Source organism: Cystoisospora suis (assembly GCF_002600585.1).
Source record: "Cystoisospora suis strain Wien I chromosome Unknown contig_7164, whole genome shotgun sequence".
In the NCBI taxonomy this organism is placed as follows: domain Eukaryota; phylum Apicomplexa; class Conoidasida; order Eucoccidiorida; family Sarcocystidae; genus Cystoisospora; species Cystoisospora suis.
Window position 1 is genome coordinate 1 of NW_027159950.1, and position 2,254 is coordinate 2,254.

Sequence of the window (2,254 nt, forward strand, 5' to 3'; positions counted from 1 at the left end):
ATGATTCCCGTTGTTCTCTCCGAGGGTAGAAGTCAACCGAACGAATAATGGGACTCCTAAACTGGTGCCCGTATCCTCTATATCCCCCCTGATGGAAGTATCCCGGTCTCTGAAACTTAATCTCAGGCCTACGATGGTTAATTGTCCCTCGGCCAGGAGTCAACGGCGGCGGATTCCGGTTACCTTTCGTGGGGCTGCCATTCGTCCAGAGGTTTCCCTTCTTCAACACGATACACCACGTCGTGCTGGTGTACACCCCGAAAATAGTTGTACAACGTTTGTTGGCACCCTAGTAAATTACTTTCTGGTTCCCACCTTCTGGTCCTGTCCGTCCGTAGTACTTTATACCATCGTCTTTTAGTTCTCGGATCATCTCGGTGCTTGGAAATTCCTTGAACTTCATACTCGTTTCCATGTACTGGGACCTGCAGGCTAGTGTGAGATCGGAGTCCAAATTCATTCATTGTCACAGGTTTCAACAAGGATACATGGAATACCGGATGCACCCAAATAGATGGGGGCAGTTTCGAACGATAAGCCAATTGCCCTACTCTCGAAATGATCTTGAAAGGTCCACGATGTTTAAGACTCAGTGCTCTTGAATTGGCAGAGCCACTCATAGGTAAGTGTGACACTTTAAGCCAGACGTAATCCACTATTTGGAATCCAACTGGCCTACGTTTTCGGTTGGCGTATTTTTGTTGTGTCGCTTTTGCCCTCTCTAACTCTACCCGCGCTTTCCGCAGAATGACTTCTGCTTGAAGTGGTAAGTTTGCTGAGGACGTTGTTGTGGTTAAGTTATATTTCCTACATACAGCTTTACAAGGGATAAAACCATATAACATTTCAAAGGGTGAAGCTCGGGTACTAGATCGGATAGTGCTATTATATCCGAATTCCAGCATCGGTAAAGCATCTACCCATTCATGTTCATTCCTTAGTATTGCACAGCGTAACATCTGTTCTATGGTTTGATTGGTTCTTTCCGCAAGTCCATCCGTTTGCGGGTGGTATGCGGTGGACATTTTCAAGGTAATGTTCAAGCGTTTGCACATTTCTTGCCATACGTCACTCGTAAACCTGCTATCTCTATTGCTTATAATGGCGGCAGGCACACCGTGCAGTCGTATTACTTCTCTCACAAGCATTTTTCCCACTCTCTCGGCAACCGCAGTTTGGAACGTCGGTGTAAAGCGGGCCATTTTCGTTAATTGACACACTAAGGTTATTATGGCATCGTATCCCATATCTCCCTTAGGTAATCCCATTATCAAGTCAACATTCAATATTTCCCAAGGGTAATGAGGTGTGGGTAACGGATTCAACAACCCTCCGTATCGCGCATACGACGCCTTCCCCTGTGCACTTGCAATACAGGATTTCACATACCTTTTTGTATCACTTTTCAGGTCGGGCCACCAAAAGATCCTTTCAATGTCCAGGGTCGTCTTCCCAATTCTTGGATGTCCGGCCAACGCATGATCATGAAAACCTTGTAATATTTCCCTCCTAATGTTCTTGGGGGGGACGCATAGCTTCCAATTATTCTTGATCTTTACCCATAACAGTCCCCCTTCCCAATGATATTCTTTTCCATCCTCCACAACAGGTATATTGCTGTCCGCCTCTGGATCTGCTCGGAAATTCTCACAGATTGGTAGAATGTCTCCGAAATCTTCACATTGATGGTAAGCCCTCTCCCATTCCAAACGTCGGCTTGATCGTTGGTCATTTCCTCTCGTGCTGATGCTTGGGAGTTCCGACCGAATAGAGATACTGTTCATATAATCCGGGCATCTGCTCAAGGCGTCTGCCACTAAATTCTGTTTCCCTGGCTTATGCACGACTCCGGAATTGAAATCGGCCAATTTATCTTGCCAATATCCCAATCTGGTTGTTACCTTTTTCTGCGTCAGCAGGCGACTAAGAGTTGCATGATCTGTTTCTCTGGTTACCAACCTCGTTCCGATAAAGTGTTTCCACTTTGTTAAGGCGTACACAATAGCCAACAGCTCACTTTCATAGGCGGGATAATATTCCTCTCGATCTGACTTCCTTTGAGATTCAAAGGCGATTGGGAACCCTTCTTGCTCCAGGACAGCTCCTACAGCATACTTGGACGCGTCGGTTTTGATCACCATGGGCAAATCCGGGTTAAATATCCTTGTCATTGTCACATTCACTAGGGCCTCCTTCAGGTCAATCACAGCCTGGGAGTGTTTGGGTCTCCACACCATGTAATGATTCTAGGGTC

General features: G+C 46.2%; 1 protein-coding gene across 1 annotated transcript; it reads right to left on the reverse strand.

Annotated features, from left to right (window-relative positions):
• Positions 1 to 179: 179 nt before the first annotated feature.
• Positions 180 to 2,192, reverse strand: CSUI_010337 (retrotransposon ty3-gypsy subclass; the record flags this gene model as incomplete). The annotated part of the gene is made up of 1 exon (XM_068070442.1): positions 180 to 2,192. The coding sequence occupies exon 1, from the start codon at positions 2,169 to 2,171 to the stop codon at positions 180 to 182; it is 1,992 nt and encodes a 663-aa protein (XP_067917582.1). The 5' UTR covers positions 2,172 to 2,192.
• Positions 2,193 to 2,254: the final 62 nt, after the last annotated feature.